This window comes from Giraffa tippelskirchi, chromosome 3 (assembly GCF_054371585.1).
Source record: "Giraffa tippelskirchi isolate mGirTip1 chromosome 3, T2T-mGirTip1v1.2.pri, whole genome shotgun sequence".
In the NCBI taxonomy this organism is placed as follows: Eukaryota; Metazoa; Chordata; class Mammalia; order Artiodactyla; family Giraffidae; genus Giraffa; species Giraffa tippelskirchi.
The window spans coordinates 6795688-6817115 of NC_137277.1; the positions used below are offsets into that span (position 1 = coordinate 6795688).

The 21428-nt window shown below is 59.1% G+C and overlaps 1 protein-coding gene across 3 annotated transcripts; it reads right to left on the bottom strand.

Moving 5' to 3' along the window:
• Positions 1-52: 52 nt before the first annotated feature.
• Positions 53-20890, bottom strand: HID1 (HID1 domain containing). 3 transcript variants are annotated; one of them, XR_014078385.1, is made up of 19 exons: positions 20669-20876; positions 14782-14931; positions 13881-14051; positions 13197-13310; positions 12564-12670; positions 11987-12103; positions 9446-9668; positions 9195-9251; positions 7910-8050; positions 7664-7754; positions 7290-7441; positions 7112-7190; positions 5633-5797; positions 3210-3437; positions 2860-2966; positions 2231-2311; positions 1545-1636; positions 1248-1441; positions 53-1020 (listed from the first exon to the last, which is right to left on the bottom strand). XR_014078385.1 is itself a non-coding variant. In XM_081575191.1 (19 exons), exons 1-19 carry the CDS (start codon positions 20732-20734, stop codon positions 957-959), a joined length of 2364 nt encoding a protein of 787 aa, XP_081431317.1. In that variant the 5' UTR covers positions 20735-20890; the 3' UTR covers positions 53-956. The 3 variants fall into 3 exon arrangements, 2 of the variants coding, with proteins under 2 accessions (XP_081431317.1, XP_081431316.1); XM_081575191.1 differs by having other exon boundaries at positions 1248-1406; positions 20669-20890; XM_081575190.1 differs by having other exon boundaries at positions 1248-1406; positions 13197-13313; positions 20669-20869.
• Between the last annotated feature and the right edge of the window lie 538 nt (positions 20891-21428).

Sequence of the window (21428 nt, forward strand, 5' to 3'; positions counted from 1 at the left end):
CCTGACCCTGGCAGGTGGAGCCCCAGCGTCCCTGAAAACAAGAGCCATGGACTGACCGCCCTGCCTCCCCTCCAAGCACAAGGACGCAGGGCCTGGAGAGGGGGGTTTTATTATGTAAAGAGGCCGATTGTACAGAGCAAAGATTGTACTGACCCAGGCGGGGTGAGGGAGACCCAGAGGCCAGAACCAAGAGGAGGGAGGGGTGGCCTCCCGGTCTCCCTCTCCCCACCAAACATCCAGGTCGTGGGAAAGGAGAGGGAGGGCTGATCGGCAGCTTCCCCACCCCCATCCCCTTTCTGTGTAAGAGCCAGGCAGGCTACATCCCTTGACTCGGAAAAATACAACAGGAGACACTCAACACCCCATTCCAAACCCTAACAAGCATGAGGTCCTCTAGCCTGGCTCTTGGCGTCCATCCGCCCCCAGTCCCCTCCATGAGCATCCTGGCCACCCTTCTTCCCGGACTCCCAATAGCGGACAGGGGCTGGACCAGGTGGTTTCGGGGTAGGAGGCTTGGAAAGGTTCCTCCCACCCTTGGAGGCGCCTCCAGGAATGACGGCCCAAGACTTCGTTGTGGGCAGCCCGTTAGGGCACAGCAACCTGGTGCCCTCCAGGACTGGGCAGCTCAGAAGCCAGGCGGGCACTGAGGGTCAGCTTAGAAACAGGTCCTGAAGGGCAGCCAGAGAGAGATGGGAGCTCTGGGGGCGGGGGGGGGGCGTGCTGCAGCCCCAGAGACAGAAGGTTCCTGCGAGTCCAGCCTGCAGGCGGGGGGCAGGGTGGGTCCCCACCAACCCAGCCACAGGGGGCCTCTGGGGCCTGCCACCCAGGACTCGGCCACTCAAGCTCCCAGCCCTGATTGCAGTCATTTAAAGCTCAGAGTGGGGCATCGGGGGTCAGCACTGGGGACCCAGGGCCCCTGCCCTCCCCTGGCCCCTGCCCCTTGCAGGCTTCCATCTTCACACCCGCTGGATCTCAAACAGCTTCACATCCGTGTCGTACCAGACAGGTGGGTCCACATTCCTGCGGAGCGAGTCAACGGTCACCCGGGGCCGGCGGCCTCGAGGAAAAGACAGGGGAGGAACTGGGCTGTCCTCCTCCCACCCTGGTGTTCCCCACCGCCCCGGGCAGTGGGTGCCCACCCCGCACCAGACAAGACCACCCTGGTGGACGGTCTTGACATCAACCCCACTACCTGAGACTGACCCTCAGGGGGGACAGCAGCCCCCTAGCAGCCCCCAGGGGCCCACCTCAGGTAGATGACGCCCCACATGTAGGTGCGGAACCACATGGCCGTGCCCGAGTTGGCCTGGTACTTGCGGATGAGGATGGGGTGGGGCACGGGCAGCAGCCCCACCAGGGTGCCGTGCTGCAGGAACCGCAGGATCTCCGACTCGTCCGTCAGGCCCCTGCCAGGGAGACGGGGGTCTCCAGTGTGCCCACTCTGAAGGTCAAGGGAAGCAGGGGGCTCACCCATGCTCCCGGCCCCGGCCCCGGCCTGGGCTGGCCCCCAGAGCCCACCTGCCCGGCCACGCCCCGAGCCTCACTTGTCAATGCAGATCTTCTCCACCTGGGGAACCAGCACCTGGAGCAGCCTCATGATGGTTTGCAGCGGCAGCTTCGACTTCCAGGAAAGGACCTGGGTGAGGGACCGGGGTTCCTCGGCTGGCAAAGCAGTCCCCCAGAGGCTCTGGCACAGACCCGACCCCTGACCTGGAACCATGGGCTCCCCAAGGCAGAAAGCATCCTGGTTCATCACAGCAAGGGCCTGGCAACCGGGCAGGGCCCGTGAACAGTGACTGCTGTTCGTGGCAGGGGCTGCGGCCTCTCATGGAGCGTGTACCGTGTGCCAGAAAAAAATCCCCTTTGATCCTCACGATAGAGTGATGAGGCTGGGACATTTAGTATCCCCGTGCAAATACAATTAGTGGTGATGTCAGGAAATAAGTAAGGGAGTGAGCACGTGATGCAAGGAAGGAAGCTGGGAAGGGTGATTTATTGAGAAAGGGCTGTGGACAGCTGTACCTTAACCCTGCTGGGGAACCAGCTCTGGACAGTGTAGACAGAGGAAGCAACCAAGCCAGAGAGGCCAAGGTCACGAGAAAGGACTGACCCCAAACCTGACCCCAGGCCAGTCCTTGGAATTGGACCCATTCCCATCCAAGCCTTTCCTGAGCCAGGAGCCCCGGATCCCCCACCAACACACGCCTTATGCCATCTGCCCCACCCTCACCCACTCCGACGTCGGGCTCCACTGCCCACTGGCCGATGCGCTGGACAGTCGCCGCTGCTCCCGCCAACCCTGGCTGGGCTCCTGGTCCCCGAGAAGGAATGAGAGTGAGGGACGGCGGGAGAGGGTACGGATGGGGGTGGAGGGCAGGCCATCAGGTCCTCGAACAGTCCCTCCCACAGCCTGGGACCCGGAGGGCAAGGAGGTCTCTGCCTGGCCCATGCTGGGGGAGAGGGCCCCCTCCCAAAGGAGGGGATGGTCCAGCCCAGCACCCTTTGCCCTGGGCCCCAGGCCCTGCCCGACCCAGCCCAGCCTGATGACAGGTTTAGGGCCAGGGGCTGACTGGGCAGACGGGGTAAAGGCCAGCCCAGCCTTGATAAGGGTGATGGATGAGAAGACTGAAGGCCAAGGGCTTGAGCCCGTGACCAATAAACGAGGGAGGGGTCTGTGAAAGAGAGCCCCCACCCCTGCAGCAGAGAGTCAGCAGGGTCACCCTCAATGCCCTGAGCACCTGGTCCCTGGCCCTCTGCAGCAGGGGACCCCAGGGTGCCCTGGCCTGGCCCGCATTTCAGAGACCAAGGAGGATGGGAAAACGCCCAGCCCCGCCCCCGCCGCGAGTCCCCGGGGCCCACCTCCGAGGCTGGACTGTCGTCTGCCGAGCTCTGCTGGGGCGCAGACTCCAGGGACCGCAGGGTGCCATCCTCCGACACCTGGGATTTCTCCGTCAGCTTGTCAATGCCTGGGGGTTGCGGGGGGCAGTTAGGACTCCTGCCCCAGCGCCCCTCCTTGAACGCCTCTGCACAGCCCTGCCCCACAAGTCTCCGGCCTCTCTCCACTTTAGAGATGCTGTGTCCGACCCCCCGCCATCCAGCACGGAGGCCCGGTCCCTCCACCAAGCTAGCCCCTATGGGCTCCCCCGATACCTCCACCCCAACCCTTGCTGTCACTTTCCACAGACCCCCGCAAGCCATCAGCACCGGACCTGGGGTGGCCACCAGGCTGGTCTTGAGGGTGCCCGGCTCGGCGGGCGCGGCGGGGCGGGACCCCTCCATGGAAGCGCCCTCCTGCGAGCCCGTGCGGGACAAGGGCTCAGGCGGCCGGCGGCGCCGCTGCAGCGCCTTGTGGATGGCCGGCGGGTCGGTGGGCAGGTTGGCCAGCTGGTGGAAGATGCTGCGCTTCCGGATGATGGCATAGACCAGATTGGAGTTGCCTGTGGGCGGTGGGGGGGTGGGGGGTGTCTCAGCAAGGCCCCCTCGCCATCCCCTCCACCAGAGCGGCTTCCTGGGAGACAGGGGAGCTTGGAGGACAAGAGGGGTGTCTACCCCGGGGGAGGCGACAGCAAAGGGCACAGAAGAGAGTGTGGGCAGGGTTGGTGCTGGGGGTGGAGGGGCGGTGGGCAGGCTGAGGCTACTCCAGGATGCTACCGATCAGGGAAAGAGCTTCTGAGCTGAGCTCACCTCTGCCCCTCCCTGGTACCCGGAGGACCCTCTCGCCACCCAGCACGAAGGGGCAACACCTGGCAAAGCATGTCAGGGTCCCACTAAGCCAGCTGTTCAATATTTTGATGGTCCCCCAAGCCAGGTCACCGGGAGGAAGGACCATGCGGCGTGTGCCCACGCTGAACACCCTCAGCTCCGAGGGAGACAGGAATGCTTTCTGGGCCTTCAGTGCCCTGCCGTCCCCCCGTTCGCCCCCCCACCTCGGTCCCTGCCTCCCACCACCCTGCTCCATGTCCACATCTCACCCCATCGTCTCTGTGTAGACTGTGCTCCCTCCGTGTCTACTGTCCCCACCCCATTCATCCCTGATGAGTTAGTGTCAGTCACTCAGTTGTGTTCGACTCTCTTGTGACCTCATGGACTCCCCACCAGGCTCCTCTATCCGTGGGATTCTCCAGGCAAGAATACTGGAGTGGGATGCCATTTCCTTCTCCCGGGGATCTTCCTGGCCCAGGGATCAAACCCAGGTCTCCTGCACTGGCAGGTGGATTCTTTACCATCTGAGCCACCAGGGAAGCCCTTCATCCCTGATCAATTAGTGCAAATATTACTTATTCTGGAAATAATAACAACTGCTAATATTTAAGTCACAGCCAAGTGCTAAGTGTTTTCTTGTATTATTTCACTTAATCTTCCCAACGCCCTCTGAGATAGCGACTTAGGACTATTATTATGATCATCTTACAGATGAAGAAACTGAGGCTCAGGGAGCTGATGTGTGCACAGTCACAGAGCTAAATGTTCATTGTTGTTGTTCATCGCTCAGTCACGTCTGACTCTCTGCGACCCCATGGACTGCAGCACGCCTGACTTTCCTGTCCTTCACCATCTCCCAGAGCTTGCTCAAACTCATGTCCATTGAGTCGGTGATGCCATCCAACCACCTCATCCTCTGTCGCCCCCTTCTTTCCCTGCCCTCAATCTTTCCCAGCATCAGGGACACAAGTCAGCAACTAAACAACAACAATCCTAAGCTATACAATAGGTCCGTGCTGCTTATCTATTTTATATTTAGTAGTGTGCATATGTTAACCCCAAATACATATAATTTTATTATAGAAAAATGGAGAAGGAAATGGCAACCCACTCCAGTATTCTTGCCTGGTGAATCCCATGGACAGAGGAGCCTGGTGGGCTACAATCCATGGGGTTGCAAGAGTTGGATGTGACTTGGCAACTAAACCACCACATCATAGAAAAAAGGGTTATATTTTAGTTACATGTGTACATGTCTGCCTCCTCTAAACACTAGAGCTTTTCAAGGATGAGAATGTATCCTATTGATCTCCATCAGCCTAGCACTTAACGCAATGTCTGATTACCAGATATCATCAAAAGCATATCCATTGTTGTTGTTCAGTTGCTAAGTTGTGTCTGACTCTTTGTGACCCCAGGGACTGCAGCACACAAGGCTTCCCTGTCCCTCATCATCTCCTGGAGTTTGCTCAAACTTGTGTTCTTTGAGTCATGATGCCATCCAACCATCTCATCCTCTGTTGCCTCCTTCTCCTCCTCCCCTAAGAGCTAAGTGGCAAGGCCCTAACTGACACCAGGCAGCCCAGCATCTCTGACACCCAGCAGGCCCATGACACCGTGAACTTCCCTCCCATCAGACTTAAGATGACCTGTTTGTCTGGGTGACCATCTGTTTAGAGTCCCCCTCCATGCCTCCCTCCCCAGCTGCAAGTTCCACGGGGCAGGAGGCACTCTGCTTGGTTTCCCACTGAATCCCCTCACCAGCCCCAGGGCTTGGTATACAGCAGGCACTCAATAAATGCACGCAGGACAAACAAACTGGGAATCAGAGGGCTGTGTCCTCCTCGGATGGGAAGGAGTCCTCGCCCACTGCCCACTCCAGTTCCCCCCCTCCCCACGGCCAGGCCAGGGGCTTGGGCTGGCACCTCACCATCAAACTGGTACTGGATGATGTTGTTGAAGACTTCCAGGAGGAAGAACACCAGATGGTGGTTCTGGGCAGCAGAGAAGAGGAACCAGGTGGTGGAGAAGGCCTCCAGCAGGTGCAACAGCTTGTTGGCGGCCACCATGGACAGGCTCTTGAGGTAGGGGGACACTACAGGGGAGGGGTCGGCTTACTTCTGGGGCCCCACCAACCAGGCTGCACACCCCGGGCCCGGGAGGGACACAGGGCTCCTGCTCCCACATCCTCCCTGCCCCCTGCCTGGCAAGTCCCCCCCAAAAGTCAGGAAGACCAAGCCCCAGAGGCCAAGGCCACACTGGCCATGCCTCCCGCAGAGCCTCAGGGCTCCACCTCGGCCCCGCCCCTGTGGACAGCCGTGTTGTTTACAAAGCCACTCACACACTCCATCTCCCCTACTCCTCCTCAAACCTGATAGGGAGGTAGATACAGAGACCATTCCCATTTTGCAGATGAGAAAACTGAGGTTCAGAGAGGTTCATAAACTTGCCCAGAATTGCCCAGTTATAAAGTAATGGGCACGGATACAAACTCAGGATCATTACATCTTTCTAGAAAACCAAGCTGGGAATTCCCTGGTGGCCCAACAGTTTGGACTCTGAGCTCCCACCGCAGGGGCTCTGGGTTCCATCCCTGGTTGGGGAACTAAGATATTGCAAGCCATGCAGTACAGCCAAAACAAAAATTAAAAAAAAAAAAATGTTTAAGTAGACTATCAAGCTGATATTCCACATATAATTATATACGGATTTTCTGCACAGCCTGTGAAGGGGGAGTCAGAGACGCAAGGATGCACACGGCTTGACGTCACAGACTGATCTGTCATAGACCGATCTTGCCTCGTATCTTTCTCCCTCATCAGGATGAGGCAGGGTCGGTGGCTGTCTTGTCCACAAATGCATTCTCAGGTAAGATCTGTGGGATGGAGCCAGTGATGGAAGGCCCAGTTTTGAGCCCTAGTTGAGGAAATAGGATCCCACAGGCTTTGCAGTGCAGTCAAAAAATTAAGAAAGAAAAAAGGGGAAAAAAATGAAAGAGAGAGAGAAGGAAGGAAGGAAGAAAACTGACCAGTAGGTACTTTGTCTGCTGTTGTTGTGTTATGTGCTCAGTTGTGTCCAACTCTTTGCGACCCCATGGACTGCAGCCCGCCAGGCTCCTCTGTCCATGGAATTCTCAGGCAAGAGTACTGGAGTGGGTTGCCATTCCCTTCTGCAGGGGATCTTCCCAACCCAGGGATCAAACCCGAGTCTCCTGCGTTTCCTGAACTGGCAGATGGGCTCTTTACCTCTGCACCACCTGGGAAGCCCTATAGGCACTTAGCTGCCCTTACGTTAATATTTCTATTGGACCCAGCAGGTTTGAACCAGGGAGCCCGTGGCAGGTCAGCCTGTGGCCTGGCGCCCCCTGGTGGTGATCGTGGGAAAGGCGCGCCCTGGTCACCTCCCCTACCGTTGACCACGATGGTGAGCAGACAGTCGAAGAGGGGCTGCAGCCGCTGGTGCCCGCTGGTAATGATCTTGTGGAAAACCTACGCGGGGAGCAGAGGGTCAGCCACGGGGTCCCCGCGGCCTCCAGTCTAGGCCGAGGGCACGTCACCCCCAGACTTCCAGGTCCCCCCCTGACTTACCACGATGAGCAGGTCGGCGTGGGTGCCGGTGAAGACCGGGATATCCATGGGCACGCGCACAGAGTAGGGCTTGTTCAGCCGCACCCCGAAGTTCCGCTCCCCGCTCAGAAGCAGCAGGATGAAGACACCGATGTGCATCAGGCCCACCCGAGCTGCAGCGCGGGGCGTGGGAGAGTCACCTCGCTGGGTAGGGCGGGGAGGAAGGGAGCCTGGGACAGGGACCCATCTTGGGGTGTGTGTGGGGTGGGGGAGAAGCCCTTCCCGGGAGGTCAGGGCACAGGGCCCGAGCTGCTGGGAGGCAGGACAGACTGGCCGCAGCTGCCCCTCGGCGAGGAGCCTCCCCGCCAGGGATCCCAAGCCCTCCCCAGCCTTACACTGATCGGCTCGAGCATCGTTGAGGAAGTAGAGGATGGGAACCAGAATGTCCAGAACGTCACTGCTCTTCAGCACGAAGAAGAGGAATTTCTGGTGGGGGGGAAGCGGAGGCGGGTGGGCGGGGTCAGGGGAGGGGCAGTTCTGCCCCGCCCCTCCCAGGAGTCTCCCTAGATGCCCTCCGCATCCCAGGGGCGGACCACTGCCGGCCAGCCCGCGCCCCCGCACCGCCACGGTGACCGGCCCACCTTGTTGAAGTCGCAGAGCTTCCAGAAGAGGACCAGCAACTCCTGATGGAATTGGATCTTCTTGGTCGAGTTGGGCAGGTAGGTCTGGAGCAGGGGGTTGGAGAGCAGCCGGGCTATGCCCTTGAGGATGAACTGGAAGTCCTGGGTGGGGGAAGAGCAGGGACCTGTCCAGTCCAGCTCCCTGTAGTCCCGGCTTCCTGGCCAGGCCCCCCATAAATGCCTCCTCTCACTCCACCACCCAGGAGCCTGATTCCCACCTTCAGAGCCAGAGGGGCCCAGATTCCAGGGTCATCAACGGCTGTCCTGGGGTTAGCCCCTCAGAAGCTGGGTCCAGGGAAGGTCTAGAGAGCTTACTCCTCCATCAGATGACAGGCTCCCCATCTACTCTGTGACCCCCTCACGCACACACTGGGCTCCTGCCCACCTGGAGTCCTTGTGGACAGTTGCAATCCTCCCGCCCCTTCCCAGCACCCTGTCACACGTGAGGAACAGTCTGTTCTAGAAGAGCTGTCCATCACTGAGCACCTACTATTCGGACAGTGCTCTCAGCCAATCCTCACTAGGAGGCAAGGACGCGGTTCCTGTCCTCACGTCACAGCTGCAGATGTTAGAGTCTAGGGGGCACAACAACCTCCCCGAAGGTCACAAGACACAGGAACCCAGGTCTGACTGGCCTTTCCGTCCACTGCAATTCCTCTACCAAACCCACCATCAGAGCCACCTCCTCCGGCAAGTCTTCCCGGCTACCCTCCCCAGTTGAGGCCATCAGCCCTTTTCTGAAGCTCAAGACCCTTGTGGTCCAACCCCGAGTCCACGGGGATCATGGTTCCTTCAGGTAGGGGTCAGAACTCTCCCTACCCCCAATCTTATCTGCTTCCTCTCACCCCCTGCAAGGTCACAACCTTTGTGGGCATCAAGAACCCACGGGAGGACTTCCCTGGTGGCACAGTGGATGGGAATCCACCTGCCAAAGCAGGGAACATGGGTTCGACCCCTGGTCTGGGAAGATCCTATACGCCATGGAGCAACTAAGCCGGTGCACCGCCGCCACTGGGTCCGTGTGCAGCGACTACCGAAGCCGGCGTGCCTAGAGCCGGTGCGCCACAGCAAGGAAAGCCACGGCAATGAGAAGCCGGTGCACCGCAACAAACAGCAGCCACTGCTCACTGCAAGTAGAGAAAGCCGGAGCACAGCAAGGGAGGCCCAGCGCGGCCAAAAAATTATTTACTTAAAAATTAAAAAAAAAAAAACCAAGCCGCCAGAGCAAGAGCATCGTTCAACTCACCTCCTCTCGATGGATGCGGGACAGGTAGTTCACAAACAGGTTCTCGGGCCCTGGAGGCTGCGGAAGGTGGAACCAGGTCTCAGCAGGTGTCCTCACCACCACCCCCAAGCCCTACCCCAGGCCTAGGTGGCAGTGCCCGCTCTGACCCCAGACACCCCCACGAGGTGCCCGCCGGGTATCCCTTGCCCGGGCTGCTGGAGGGGGTACCACCCGCACACAGCCTGGCGGGGCCCACCCTCTCCCATGCTCACGTCGGCATCGTCCATGGCGGTGCCCGTGGTGGTGCCGTCCACGGTGGGGCTGGCGCTAGTGGCGCTGTCGTGGTCCAAGGTGACAATGAGCACCTGGGCCGCTTCCTCCACCAGGGGTTCCCGGTAGTCGGAGAAGAGCAGGTGGTTGTAGGGGATCCCGTAGCCCACAGGGTCATAGGCACACACGGTGTTCAGGAGCGAGGTGAACAGGGGCAGGGCGTGTCTGCGCAGGAGGGGCGGGGCTTCAGGGACTCCGCCCACCGCCCCCTCGCGGCCGCGGCCCGGCTGGGCGGGTCCGCCAGGACGACAACTCACCCCCGTGTCTCAGTGCCAGGCTGTGGTCTGGGGGCCAGGGAGCAGCCCCGGGAGTTCATCCCCCTCCTTCCTGGGAGAGGCCACTCCCCCCTCCTTGCCTGCATCTGGGACCCTGGCCGGGGTGGTTGGGGGCCAGAAGGAATTCATTACCAAGAGAGGGATGGCCAGTCCTGAGGGGCTCTTTGTAGAATATCATGTCCACACCACTTAGATTTTGTGTGTGTGTGTGTGACTGCTCCACACGCTGCAGCTGGGATCTTAGTTCCCCAACCAGGGATGAACCTTCATCCCCCTGCACTGGCAGTGCAGTCTTAACCACTGGACTTCCCAGGAAGGCCCTAAAAAATACTTTATTTTTTTAGAGCAGTTTTAGGTTCATAGTAAAACTGAGGGGAAGGTAGAGATTTCCCACAGATTCCCTACCCCGACACAGGCACGGTCTCCACCACCATCCACATCCCCCACCAGGTGGTACATCTTTGTTACAACTGATGAGCTGACATCAACACATCACTGTCAACCAAAGCCCACAGTTTACATCAGGGTTCACTTTTTTTTTTTTTCGGTTGCACCGTGGCATGTGGAATCTTACTTCCACCAGGGCTCGAACACGCGCCCCCTGCACTGGAAGTGCAGAGTCCTAACCTCTGGACCACTGGAGAATTCCCCAGAGTTCACTCTCGACGCTGTATAATCTGTGGGCTTGGATAAATGCATAAAGGACATGCCTCTGAGGTTTCTGCAGGGCAGATGCCCTCCCTCGGGGCCTCAGAGAAGGGTTGGAGGCCCACAGGGAAGGCGGGAAGCAAATGCCCCACCCCCCTGCTGCCAGGCCACAGAAGGCCTCCTCCATTCAGAGATTTGTGAGGTGTCAGAGGTCAAGCTCCTCACCTTACAGATGAGGAAGATGAGACCCAGGGAGGTTCATCAAGTGGCAAAGGTGGCCGCTTGCCTGATAAGTCTGGGGAGGAAGGAAACCCTGGCCAGCTTTTGACTGCCTGGTGGGGGGAGTCACCTGGATTCTCTCTACCTCTGGGGGTTGTGCCGGGGGTGAGGTTGGGCGGAAGGGCTGAAAAACCTGAAGATGGGGCATGTCACGTGGGAGTCAGAGTCTGGAAGAGGGTAAACCAGGACACTTAGAGGCACTAACCCTGTGTTGCCAGTACAGCCCCGGGGCACAATAGGAGCTGCACAGCTGGAGCATCCAGACCTGCTGTAAGTATGCAGTCCTGCCACATGACACCTCCACGAACTCATAGGCTCCCCAGAGCCCTTAAGTGCCCCCACGTGGGCCAGGCCTCCCCATTCTTCAGAGTATTCATCACACCCCTACCCACCCGCCATTTAAACTGCACTGCCCAGGAAATTCCCTGGCTAGGACTTGGTGCTTTCACTGCTGTGGTTCAATGCCTGGTCGGGGAGCTAAGATCCTGCAAGGCCACACAGCACAGCCAAAATCAAACAAACTGTCCAATACAAGCTACATGTAGCTAAGGACAGGTTAACATGTGGCTGGTCCAAAGTGAGATGTGCCGTAAACGTAAACTACACACCAGATAAAAAGTGAATGCAAAACATTTCAATAACTGTGTTTAGTGATTACACCTCAAATACTGATGTTTCCAACATATTGGGTTAAAATAAATACATTATTAAAATTAGTTTCACCTGTTTCTTTTTAACTTTTTACATGCTGCTACTAGAAATGTTTAAACTGCATATGTGGACAGCACTCTAGATGGAAGACCCAGGCACCGGTCACCCAGGGCCCCCAATAGGGACCGTGCCGGTGTAAGGTGCGGCTGTTGTTATAGGTCATCACCACCAGGGGGCAGCGTGCCCCCTCAAATAAGACTGCTGCTGCTGCTGCTGCTAAGTCGCTTCAGTCGTGTCCGACTCTGTGCGACCCCATAGACGGCAGCTCACCAGGCTCCGCCGTCCCTAGGATTCTCCAGGCAAGAATACTGGAGTGGGTTGCCATTTCCTTCTCCAGTGCATGAAAGGGAAAAGTGAAAGTGAAGTTGCTCAGTCGTGTCCGACTCCCAGCGACCCCATGGACCGCAGCCTACCAGGCTCCTCCGTCCATGGGATTTTCCAGGCAAGAGTACTGGAGTGGGGTGCCATTGCCTTCTCCGTCAAATAAGACATTCGCCAGCAAATGGCCTCAGCGCCCGGCTGCTCAAGCAGGAGGTGGGGAGATGTAAAGGCAGGCCAGGGGCCCCTCACCTGTTTTCTGTGGAACAAAAAAACTGCACCCACGGATTGATGCTGCTGCTGTCCAGAGCTGGGGGCAGGTACATGGCCTCGGAGAAGCAAGTCAGCAGCAGTTTCAGCAGCTCCATCCTTGGGCAGAGAGAACAGGAGACAGCCTATCCTGAGGTTCCCAGTTCCCCTGGAGGAGGGCACGCCCCCACCCACCCCTCCAGCTCTCGCTGAGGCCCATGAAAAGAAGTGACTCCGTTTTATCCCTGAGGCTGGAGCTGGGTCACCAGCGGGCAGGGTCTCCTTTGTTACTGTTTAGTCCCTAGGTCTTATCAGACTTTGCAACTCCATGGACTGTACCCGCCAGGCTCCTCTGTCCATGGGATTCTCCAGGCAAGAATACTGGAGTGGGTTGCCATTTGCTTCTCCAGGGGATCTTCCAGACTCAAGGATCGAACCCAGGTATCCTGCATTGCAGGCGGATTCTTTACCATTGAAGCCACCAGGGAAGCAAAGGGTCTCTTTGGAAGACCCCCACACATGGCTCCCTCTCTGAGCTGTGCAGGGGGCTAGGCCTGGGGTCCAGCCCGAACAAGCTCACCGATTCATGTCGTGGATGTAGTTGGGCTGGGGAGAGTGAGCAAAGCCCACGCCAGCCTCCCAGATGTATTCACAGCTGTCCAGGGAGTGAATGTCCTCTGCCGAGTCCTGGGGACAGGTTTAGGGAGAGATCAGCGCCCCCACTGTCCTTGGGGGGGGCAAAGACCCTCATATTCTCCTAAAGACAGACTCTCAAAGCACCCCAGGTGCTAGGAAAGCTCATTTTCCTTCAGTCTGGTGCTTGCTCAGTCCAGTGTGAGACAGGAAGAGAGACAGGCAGTGAGCAGAGAGGAATTGGGGGCCCCTCATGGTGTGTGGGCGTGCGGGGTGGACAACCCTCAAGGCCCAGTCCACTGCCCCCGGGAAGTGAGGGGCCAGGCCTCCAGTGTGCCAGCCCCACTCCCCACCGCGGCCCAGGCCAAGACAATGGGTGCTTGTGCCCTGCCTCCCGGATACAGAGGGCAGGGCCTGTACCAGCTGGCTCCCCTCCAGCCGTGCCAGCCGCCACCCTCTCTTGGGACCATGCGTACCAGGCAGCCTGGCCCTCCCAGGGCAGTCCCTGCCCCAGGGAACTTCAACTGGCCCTAGCCTGGGGACAGAGCCCTCTTGGGCTGGGGTGGGGGCTGGGGCTCACCACAGCGCTCCTCCGGTGGCTCTGCACGGTGAAGTCTGGGCAGAAGAGCAGGTCAGCGATGGCCAGGAGCAGGGACTCAGCCAGGGGCCGGGCGTTCTCGTCATCATCCTCTCCCTGCTTGGGACATGGCCCCGGGAGGCCCCTCAGTAGTGACTGGCCAAGGAGAGGCAGCCCCAGGACTTGGGGAGCGGGTGGAGGACAGGGTCGGCCCAGGCAGGCACCCACGGCAGAGGGAGAGAGGAAGCAGGGGGAGAAGGAATAGGCAGTGGACCCCAATCACCCCCAAACCTCCCAAGGCAGAAGGGAGACAGTGGGGAGCAGGGCTGGGAGCAGTCAGGAGGCCTCTCCACTGACTGGGAGGAGCTGGGTGAGCCCCCTAAACTTGAGACCCTCAGCCCTGCTGAGAATCACTGGGCCTGCCCACCCAACACCGTGCACCCCCAGTTGCCTGGACAGAAGCCCAGGGAGGGAGTGGGGTGAGCCGGGGGAGGGCCCAGCTGCAGGGGTAGGGACCCCGATGGGAGAGAAACCCAGGACTTGAGGAGGAGTTGACCCCCCTCCCCCGGCCCTTCCCAAACCCCAGAAGAGGTTTGGAGGAAGGTGGCCAGTCCTACAGCTTTCTTCCTCTGTCCACCACAGCCCCACCTCTCCCCGCCCCCCAAAGTCCCAGCCAGGCCCACAGACCCCTCCTCGCCCGGCCCCGGGCACTGTGGACCAGAAGAAGCCCCTCCAGTCAGGGTCCTCAAAGATGTAGGGCAGCACACGGGTGAGCAGGCGGCTGCAGTTCAGCACGATCTGCCTCTCCTTCTCTGAGTGGCAGCCGCTCTCAGCTCCCTGCACCAGCTTCTCGACTGCCTGTGGGAATGGGCAGAGAGGCGGGGGGCAGGGGGGATGAGGCCCTGGCCCCTGGGGTCAGGCTGGGCACCGCGGGCTTCAGAGGGGGAGGGAAGCGGGGCCAACCTGCAGGGCCACCCCTCCAGACAGGGTCAGTAAGCCCCGGGGGGACAGGACATGGGCTAGGGAGCAGCCTGAGGCATCCGGGAGCGGGACCCAGCCCACCACTCACTGGCTGAGACCTTGCTAAGTGACCAGCCTCAGTTTCCTCATCTGTAAAATGGCAACACTGACAGTACCAACCACACTTGCACTCATGCTCAGTCGTGTCCGGCTCTTTGCGACCCCACGGACTGTAGCCCGCCAGGCTCCTCTGCCCATGGGACTTCCCAGCAAGAACACTGGAGTGGGTTGCCATTTCTTTCTCCAGGGGACCTTCCTGACCCAGAAGATCAAATTGCGCTGTCTCCTGCATTGGCAGGCGGATTCTTTACCACTGAGCCACCAGGGAAGCCCACCAACCACACAAGGTGAGCTAGACGAGCTGACCTGTGGCAAGTGCCACCAGCGCTTCCCCGCAGAGCCCAGCCCGGGGGGAGAAGGCGGTGAAGCCTTGGGGCCACCTCGACTGGGTGGGGATGTCCTGGGTGCCGGCCCTGTTGGACCACAGGGCTGGGCCAGCTCCAGCCTCCTTGGGATTGTGGGGAATGGCTCAGGTGGGGGTGACAGCAAGGGGCCAGGCACCCCTCACCTTGTAGCACAGAGTGGCCAGGTTGGAGGGTGACTCCTCTCGCACCGCCCGGATCTCCGCTGCCGGCACCAGCGCAAAGACATCCTGCACCGAGGTGGCCGTGTCCGCCCAGAACTGGTCCCAGAAGGCATCATCGGTGGCTTCCACAGGCTGCAGGGAGACCGAGTGTCCAGAGTCGAACGATCTCTTGCCAGCAGGCCCACAGTGTGCCCAATTCTGGAACCAAGGGAGCCCCGGAAAGGGAAGCCCCCTCCTCCATTCCTGCTGGTGCCCAGGAGTCTTCCCCCATGGAGACATCCTTCAGTGGCCATGAGTCCTGCTTGGCACAGGCAGGCTGGGACACTTGACACAGATGGTCAGGGATCGGCTGGCACTGAGTTCAGTAGCCAGAGCCCAACCCAGTCCCCAAGAGACTTGTGACCCCCAGTAACTCACCATCCCCCTTTGGTAGGTCTTCCCCACCTGGGGGCCTCCCCAGGCCACACCCATAAGTCACGTGCCCAGGGACCAGAGCCAGGCTGTGCCCCTCCCCCTGGGAAGAAGCCAAGGGGACATGTGCCCACTTCTAGTCATGCAGGCTGCCCCCTCCATCCTAGCCTCCACCCTCACCCGGTACACCAGCCTAGTGGCAAATCTAAAGGAGTCACCCCCCGGCTCTCTGACCACTTCTGCTCTTCTCGGTACCCACCACTGGCGCTGCAGCTCAGGCCACTCTTGCCAGGGCTCCCCTTCCAAATTTACCCCCTCAATCCTGCCTCCACACTGCCCCCAGCCAGCATTCAAAGCACAGCACCGAAGGCACTGCTCCCTCAACAAAGACGCTTAGGGCTCCTTATTGCCTGCTGAGTCCAGACCTCGGCCGGACAGTCAGCCAAGATCACACCTAAACACCTACAAGCACACACCTGGGCACACAGACACACACACGGACACACAACAAACACACACGTGCACATGGATGCGTACACAGGCACACGTGGATTCACGATCCCAGCAACACAGTCCTGCCATATTTTCTGGTCGCCTTTGCACAGACCATCTCCTCTTCCCCGCATGCCCACCCCACCCAGCACTGTCCAAAGTCCGACCAGACCTACCGAGGCAACGTGCCTTCAATACACTTATGCCTTTTAAGTCATATAGTCAGCCATATGAACAACCAATCTGAATCATGAACCCACTTCTAGAAGTCTTTCCTAAGAAAATGATCTGAGATATGCAGGTATGAGAATGTTTACTGAAGAGTTGATAACAGTGAAAAGCTGGAATCAACCTAAATAGCCAACAATTGGGGAATGCTTAAAAAGTTGCTGCTGCTGCTACTAAGTCACTTCAGTCGTGTCTGACTCTTTGCAACCCTATGGACTGTAGCCCGCCAGGCTCCTCTGTCCACAGAATTCTCCAGGCAAGAATATTGGAGTGTGTTACCATGTCCTCCTCAAGAAATTACCTGGCAGTCCAGTGGTTAGGACTCTGTACTTCCACTACAGGGGGAATGGGGTCAATCTTTGGTCAGGGAACTAAGATCCTGCATACCACGACTCAGCCAAAATAAAATTAAGACATAGTCCTACAATGCAATATTATGCAGCCATCAGAATCGTGTCTTCAAAGAATGCGAATGAATGGAAAATGCTCGTGGTACAATGTTATGTAGAAAAGAGAAGATATAAAACTAACTAGAGGATGATCATGATTTTTTGTAAAATTATAGAGGAATAAAAGCCTAGACTATTGCTGCTGCTGCTGCTGCTAAGTCGCTTCAGTCGTGTCCGACTCTGTGCGACCCCACAGATGGAAGCCCATCAGGCTCCGCCATCCCTGGTATTCTCCAGGCAAGAATACTGGAGTGGGTTGCCATTTCCTTCTCCAGTGCATGAAAGTGAAAAGTGAAAGTGAAGTTGCTCAGTCGTGTCCGACTCCTAGCAACCCCATGGACTGCAGCCTACCAGGCTCCTCCATCCATGGGATTTTCCAGGCAAGAGTACTGGAGTGGGGTGCCATTGCCTTCTCCGAAGAAAATGACAAAGTGGCAATAGCAATTATCTTGTGGGGTGGCTTTTTGTTTGTTTGTTTATATTCTTCTGTATATGCATGTATTGCTATTTTTTTCTTTTGAATGTTCATCTGTTTGAGAGTCAACCAAGGTCCTCTTACCCTTCTGAATAGCACTTCCTGCAAGAGACCTTTCCAGGCTGCTCCAATCAAATTAGACTTTTGCCTTGTTTGAAAGAGCCGAATTAAAAAAATAATAATAATTCTGTTGGGACTTCCCTGGAGATCCAGTGGTTAAAACTCCGCACTTCCAATGCAGGGGGCGCAGATTTGGTCCCTGGTCAGGGAACTAAAATCCCACATGCTATGCGGTGAAGCCAAATAGAAAAAATATTTTAAAATAAAAATTCTGTTCTCTAAAGCCACTTCTTCCAAGAAGTCTCCCAGAGTTTCTACCAGTGGGCTCGATCCCACCTTGGAAGCCTGCTCCCCAACCGCCAGTCACTCATCACAGGCCTGACTCCACACTTGCCTGGAGGCCCCATCCCTCCACCAGCCCCTCTCCCGGACCATGCACTTGAGGCATATGGCAGATGCTCGGGCAGTATTTGTTCAGCTAAAGGCTGTAATCTGTCCCAGAGATTCCCTTCAGCCCCTTCACTGGGTAGAGCTGAGCACAAGGCTGGGTACAAGCCTCCCCAGGGTCCAGTTTACCCCAGCCCACTCCCCAACAAGGCCGCCCGCTGAGGCACAGGGCAGCCTGTGGCTTTCAGGGCTGGCCTGGCACCAGGACACCCTGGGTCCCAGAACTGGTAGAGCAAGTTAGCTGGGGGAGAGGGACAAAGACCAAAGCCTGCACCCTGGGGCTGCAGCTGGCTGGTCCTCTTGCCCTCCGACCCTCTCTGGGGTCCAGGGAAGCACGCCCCAGTGTGGGTGACCAGGTGGAAGTGGGGAAGGAGCCTCTCGGAACACATGCAGAGCCCCAACTCCCCGCCCTCCCCCCCATGCCCCGCATCTGAGAGCACCTCTGGGAAGCCATTTTTCTCCTCCTCCCATGTAGCCACTACCCTTTAAGCTTAAAGGGACAGAAACTCATCGAGTGCACTTGACCTCTGACCGAGTTCAACAGGCAAGTGTCACCTGGGGACTGAATTAAGAATGAGGAGAGAGTCTTAGGAGGGAACTTGAGAGGCCCCAGGGCAGCCCAGCTCTGAAGCAGAGGGAAGTCCCAGCTCTGGGAGCTGGCCTTGAACTTCAGGACTAATGACTTTCACCCCCCCCACCCCAACTTGGACCTCTTCTCCGGGTCCCAGCTGTGGCTCGGATACTTCAATTTGGTGACCAGACCAGGGGAGGCTAGCTTGATGCTATAGGTACTGGCCAGGTTCGCTGGAACTTTTGAGTCGGGTGGGGGGGACAGAGCTTAGTTCCTGCCTCAGTTATTCCAGCCCCACCCAACACAAAGAAGCTTCTAAAATCCAAGCTAGTTTCTTTAAAAAGAGTATTTTTGGTGGAGGTGGGCAGGCCCATGCTGCCAGGGGCACAGGGACTGAGCTACCCTGGAGGGAAACCAGATATTCTTAGTGTAGCTTTGCCAGGACCTGCTCAGGCCAGACGCCCACCAGCCTGGAGGACCAGCTGCATCTGTTGAACCTCTCTGGGAGGAGAAGGGAAGGACCAGCTGTGGTCTAGCCTGCCAAGGGTAACCTGTACTGAAGGACTGTGTCACCACAGCATTCGCACACTCATACATGTGCACACGTGTGCACACGGACCCACCAGGTATCCTCTGGCCTACGACAGAGAATCTCCAAAAGGAAAGGATCGAGGAGAGGGTCCCGGGTCCAGGAATATGCCCCTCCAGGGCCCCACCCACACCGGGAAAGGCTTGGGCAACAGCCAAAGCTGCCGGCCTCAGGACCAGGGTCGGGCCTAGACCGAGGCAGGAAGAAAACAGGATACAGCACAGGAAGGCCAGGAAAGCCAACCAGCTTGGGCCCAGGCCACGGGGAAAAGGTGCTAGGTTGGCTTGTCTGCAAAACCCTGTGATCACAGAGGCCCTGGGACAAGAGGACACCCTGGGGACAACTGGCCTGAATCTCCTTCGGGACACTGGGTGCCAAGGTCTGGAACAACCATCTGGGGTTTGGCCCTGACTCCCGAGCTGTCTGAACCAGGTCACTGCACAGGGTCCGTGGCTTCAGGCCCTGAGGGTCTCTCCCTCCAGGCAGCCCAGGTCCCCTCTCACCTGCAGGGCCCCAGGGCTCTCCCAGAGAGACTCAGGCTGGTCTCTGGCTCCAGCCTGTCCAAAGTCAGCTCACTGTCCCCATCTGGGAAACGAGACAGCAGCTCCTCAGCCCACCCTGTCATAGGGCCACAGCCAGGGAAGGAGGGAGGCCCAGTGTGATATGCGGAGGGGGCCCAAGCCTGTAGGAATCCTTTGGGACCCAGCTGAGCCGGTCCTGCTGGCCTGGCAGAGACCCTGGCTGCAGAACCTACAGCCGGTAGCAACAAGGTGTTCTCCTCCCCAGACAGGTAAATGTGGAGGCCTCCCTCTCTTCCCCTCCCTGTGGCCCCCCACCGAGAGGCAGGCCCACCTGCCACCCTCAGATCTAGAAGCCCCAGGCCAAGAGAGCCAAATGCCAGAAACAGCCAGGAGCCTTGGGGGCAGGGGCGATTAGCAAGGCCTGGTTTCTATCAAATGCCTCTCAGCTGGGGCTGGACCCTACAGAGGCCCTGGGTGTGCCGGGCTCCTGACCTTTCTCATGTGGGAACCAGAGAGTGTGGGACCAGAGGTCTGGCCCCTGGAGCTGCAACCAGCTGGTTGTGGGGGAAATGGCTTCCTTGAACCTACTTTACTTGCTGAGAGCATGAGAGAGCCCTGGGGGTGCAGGTAGAAGGAAATTCCCCGCTGGCAGCAGGTCCTGACTCCCTCGAAAGTGAGGGACCTGGGGAGGCAGAGGTGGGCATCTCTTTGGCCAGAGAGGCCTGGCTCAAGGAGTGAGAAGAGAGGGGTGGGCAGGGAGATAGCCTTGCTGGGGCCAGCCCTTGTCTTGGGGGCAAGGAGTTGGCTTTGGTGCCACTTGCGGGCTCAGGGGACTATGCAAGCATGGACCGGTACCCCCAGACCCCACAGCACCTACCTAGTCCAGGGGCAGCCTGGACAGTTCTTAGCCCTGCCCCAGAGAACACGGGGTAGCAGCAAACACAGCCACCTCCACCGCAGGGCCTGGAAAGGGGAGCCCCTGGAGCAGTGGTCCCCAGCTGGGAATCTGGACTCCATGGGCCTGGGAACAGCTCCCCTGGCCAGGCTGCAGCGCTGTCCCCCACTCTGCGTGTTCCCATCAAGACCTAGGCCTTCTCTGGCCGTGGGCATCCACCCGGCCCAGCGAGGCCGCCGCCGCGCACCAGCTGTTTCCCCGATCTGGGAGGGCGCCCGTCGGCTTTGTTTGTATTGAGTCAACCGGGTCTGTGCCTCCCGGATCGCCGGCACCGAGGGGCAGGGAGAAGAGGAGGTGTTTGGGTGGGTGGGGGTGGGGAGAGGCTGGAGATTGCGGGGCTGGAGGGGCGATGAGGGGGCCGACAGCGGGGCGGACAGCGGCGACGCCGGCCTGGGGAGTAGGCACACGTCAGCCTAAGGTGGCAGCAGCAGCTGCGGGAAATAGGGATGTTCCCGGGAGAGAAGGCTGGGGGTGGGGGACTAGGGGATGGAGCCCTGGGGTACAGGCCCAGGGGTCTCGCTCCGGCCCTGGCTGCGGCGTCACCCTCCTGGCCAGCTGATCCCCCCAGACCCCGGCGAGCCAAGTTCTTGCAGCCGCCCCCCTCCCCCGCGCCAGCCCCGCCCAGCCCCCAGCCCGGCAGGTGGGTGGGGAGGCAGGGGCCCGGGGCGCACCTGCGTCTTGGTGGTGAGCTGGATCACCGCCTTTCGGAAGTTCAGCTTGGAGTCGGCCGACCCCATTTCGTAGGAGCCCGTTCCGGCCTGGCCCCGACTCCCGCCCAGGCCCCGGTTCAGTATCCAGCTCCAGCCCCGCGGTCCCCGCGGCTCTCGCAGGAGCCGAGCCGCGCGCCCCGCCCGCCGGCCCGGCGTCGGCCCCGCCCCCAGACCCCGCCCCCCGCACCTGCCGCTCCCGCGCCGCGCGTTCCCCTCGCGGTCCGGGGGCCTGGCCCGCGGATCCACCCCCACGCCCTTCTCAGCTGTACCGGGCGCCTTCTGCGTGGGAGCGTTATCCCCCCTCGGTCTCTCCCATTTACACCCAGCGCACCCCCCTCACCCCCCGGGCCCGCAACCCTCCCAGCCTCCGTCCCCCGCCCCATCCTCGCCCTCGGTCCCCACGCCATCACTAGGCCCACAGTTTCAAAGCCAGTCCTCTCCAGCATCTTTCTTGTCCACCCCTCCCCGTACTCGCATTCCGGGCATCCACTCATTTGGTTCCCCTTTTTCTGACCTGTCTCATCGGGCTCCGCGGCCTGGTGAGAGCGAGGGGTCCTTTCTGAGTCCCACAATTCCTTTCTGGCCACTTGCCTTCCCTGAGAATCCTCTTAGGTTCATCCATGTCAACAGATACGTTTAGGGACTAGGATTTATCAACACGGTGTCAGGGCCTGGGGCCGAGGAGGCTTAAGGCACAGGGTCTGGCTTAAGGCACAGGGTC

Excerpts from the sequence above, each read along its gene's own strand:
- HID1 (XM_081575190.1), bottom strand. The coding sequence starts at position 20,734 with ATGGGGTCGGCCGACTCCAAGCTGAACTTCCGAAAGGCGGTGATCCAG. Across the intron at positions 14,052-14,781 it reads TGGCCACTCTGTGCTACAAG|GCAGTCGAGAAGCTGGTGCA; the intron begins GTGAGGGGTGCC and ends CCATTCCCACAG. Across the intron at positions 13,314-13,880 it reads CCGGGGCCGGGCGAGGAGGG|CAGGGAGAGGATGATGACGA; the intron begins GTCTGTGGGCCT and ends CCATGTCCCAAG.